General features: G+C 34.3%; 1 protein-coding gene across 1 annotated transcript; it reads left to right on the plus strand.

The window, feature by feature from the left end:
• The first annotated feature begins 369 nt into the window (after positions 1-369).
• Positions 370-1,554, plus strand: LOC110867762. Its single transcript, XM_022116765.2, has 2 exons — positions 370-794; positions 936-1,554. The coding sequence occupies exons 1-2, from the start codon at positions 414-416 to the stop codon at positions 1,425-1,427; spliced, it is 873 nt and encodes a 290-aa protein (XP_021972457.1). The 5' UTR covers positions 370-413; the 3' UTR covers positions 1,428-1,554.
• The last annotated feature ends 463 nt before the right edge of the window (positions 1,555-2,017 follow it).

Raw genomic sequence — 2,017 nt, forward strand, 5'->3', positions numbered from 1 at the left:
CCTATCACTTCTCACATGATCCTTTTCCTATATATATATATATATATATATATATATATATATATATATATATATATATATATATATATATATATATATATATATATATATATATATATAGTGTAGTTCTCGCGGTCCTTACAACTCGAGGTGGTTCTCATTCTAGCGGCTCCCTATATATATATATATATATTTTGTTCTAATTTTGAATGGGTTTAATTTAATGTGTCAACCAAAGCACGAGACATGAAATACTTATTTGCTGCCTTATGATTTAGGATGCGGTGAACTAAAAGTTGTAAAATGATATATGTAAAATTCATTATTGTTAGGGAAAACTGCTGTATATATATGAATTTGATTTTGCAGGTGTAGCAGGTTTAGGGTAATTTGTTCATAACTTCTAACCGAGCATGAAGTTCCAAAAGGGGAGCAAAGTGGAGGTTATGAACAAGACGGAGCTGCCAACATCATGGTGTGTTGCCGAAGTTGTTTCTGGGAATCGAAATACTTACAATTTGAGGTACGATTGTTGCTACGCGCGTGTTGAAAAGGTGTCTGGGGAGCTTATACGCCCTTGTCCTCCTCGTTCAAACGATGAACACAATTGGGTGGTTGGCGATATCGTGGAAGTGTTGGATGATAGTTCATGGAAAACTGCAACATTAGTTTGCCAAGTTTCTGATGGAGCACACTTTTCATCAAGGCCTCATGGCTTCTCGTACGAGATAGTCGTCCATAAATCAAACATAAGGGCCAGACAACTGTGGCAACATGGACAATGGCTTCCAATTGTAAACAAACCTCTCTTTCATATATATATATATATATATATATATATATATATATATATATATATATATATATATATTATAACACTTGACTTGATTTTTCCAAATACTAACATGATTGTGATTATTATTATTATTATATAGATTTCAGGAAGCTTTGGAGATGCAAAGATGGTAGAACCAAAATTTGGTTTGCAGATACCAATGCCTGATGAAAAACTCTATGACGAAAGGGACAGTAACTTGCTTATTTACAACGATGCTGGATTACACAAGTCTTCTAGGACGCAACTGAAGAGAGCTTCCCCCTTTTGCTCTAAATATTATTATGCTAGTAATAAGAAAATGAATAACTACTATGCTGATAGTGACAAATGCTCTGTCGGTAGTTGTAGTAGCCGCGCTCTAAATGTAGAAAGTGATGCAGCAGAGTCTTCAAGGAACGAGGAGGAAAAGGGAGTTCATGGCTTAGAGCTACATGCTTACCGTTTCACTTTAGAGGCGCTATATGCTTCTGGACCGCTAAGTTGGGATAAAGAAGCATTGCTGACCAATCTTCGCATTAACCTCCACATATCGAATGATGAACATTTGGAAGGGTTAAGGAATTTAATTTCTACACGAACTACTAATTAGCTGTATATACAAGTATTTGGTAGCTTCTTCTTCTGTCTGTAGACGATTCGCCAGAATTTGTAATTAATGTAACAAATTTGTATGAAGAAGAAATGAATGTATCACTACCAAGTTGCGTATTGCTTTTTATGATTTTCTTCTTTTTATGATTCGCCGGAATTTGTAATTAATGTAACAAAATTGTATAAAGAAGAAATGAATGTATCACTACCAAGTTGCATATTGCTTTTCACCACCACGTTTGTTCCAAGTGTCCATTTGCGGTTTGGGTGTATTGCACAAACCTGGGTGTTTTTTTTTAAACTGGTTGCGGGTTTGAACTGTTTCCACTTCGAGAGTCAGCAAGTCTATAACCGGCGAAATGAAACGTATGCAACGTTATCTAAACTTGAAGGGTGGTTCGGTAAATCTTATACGATGGATTGAGGAGATTATTTGATTAATTAAAATAACTAGAATTAGTACCCGTCGCAATATAGAGAATGACAATTTTTAAACAAAACACATTCAAAATTCAATTACTATTATAAAAGCTACAATAAAACACAATACATCTAAAGACAAAGTACTATTACAAACACTTTTAAAAA

This window comes from Helianthus annuus, chromosome 7, assembly GCF_002127325.2.
Source record: "Helianthus annuus cultivar XRQ/B chromosome 7, HanXRQr2.0-SUNRISE, whole genome shotgun sequence".
NCBI classification, from domain to species: Eukaryota; Viridiplantae; Streptophyta; class Magnoliopsida; order Asterales; family Asteraceae; genus Helianthus; species Helianthus annuus.

Excerpts from the sequence above, each read along its gene's own strand:
- LOC110867762 (XM_022116765.2), top strand. The coding sequence starts at position 414 with ATGAAGTTCCAAAAGGGGAGCAAAGTGGAGGTTATGAACAAGACGGAG. Across the intron at positions 795-935 it reads ATGGACAATGGCTTCCAATT|ATTTCAGGAAGCTTTGGAGA; the intron begins GTAAACAAACCT and ends ATTATTATATAG.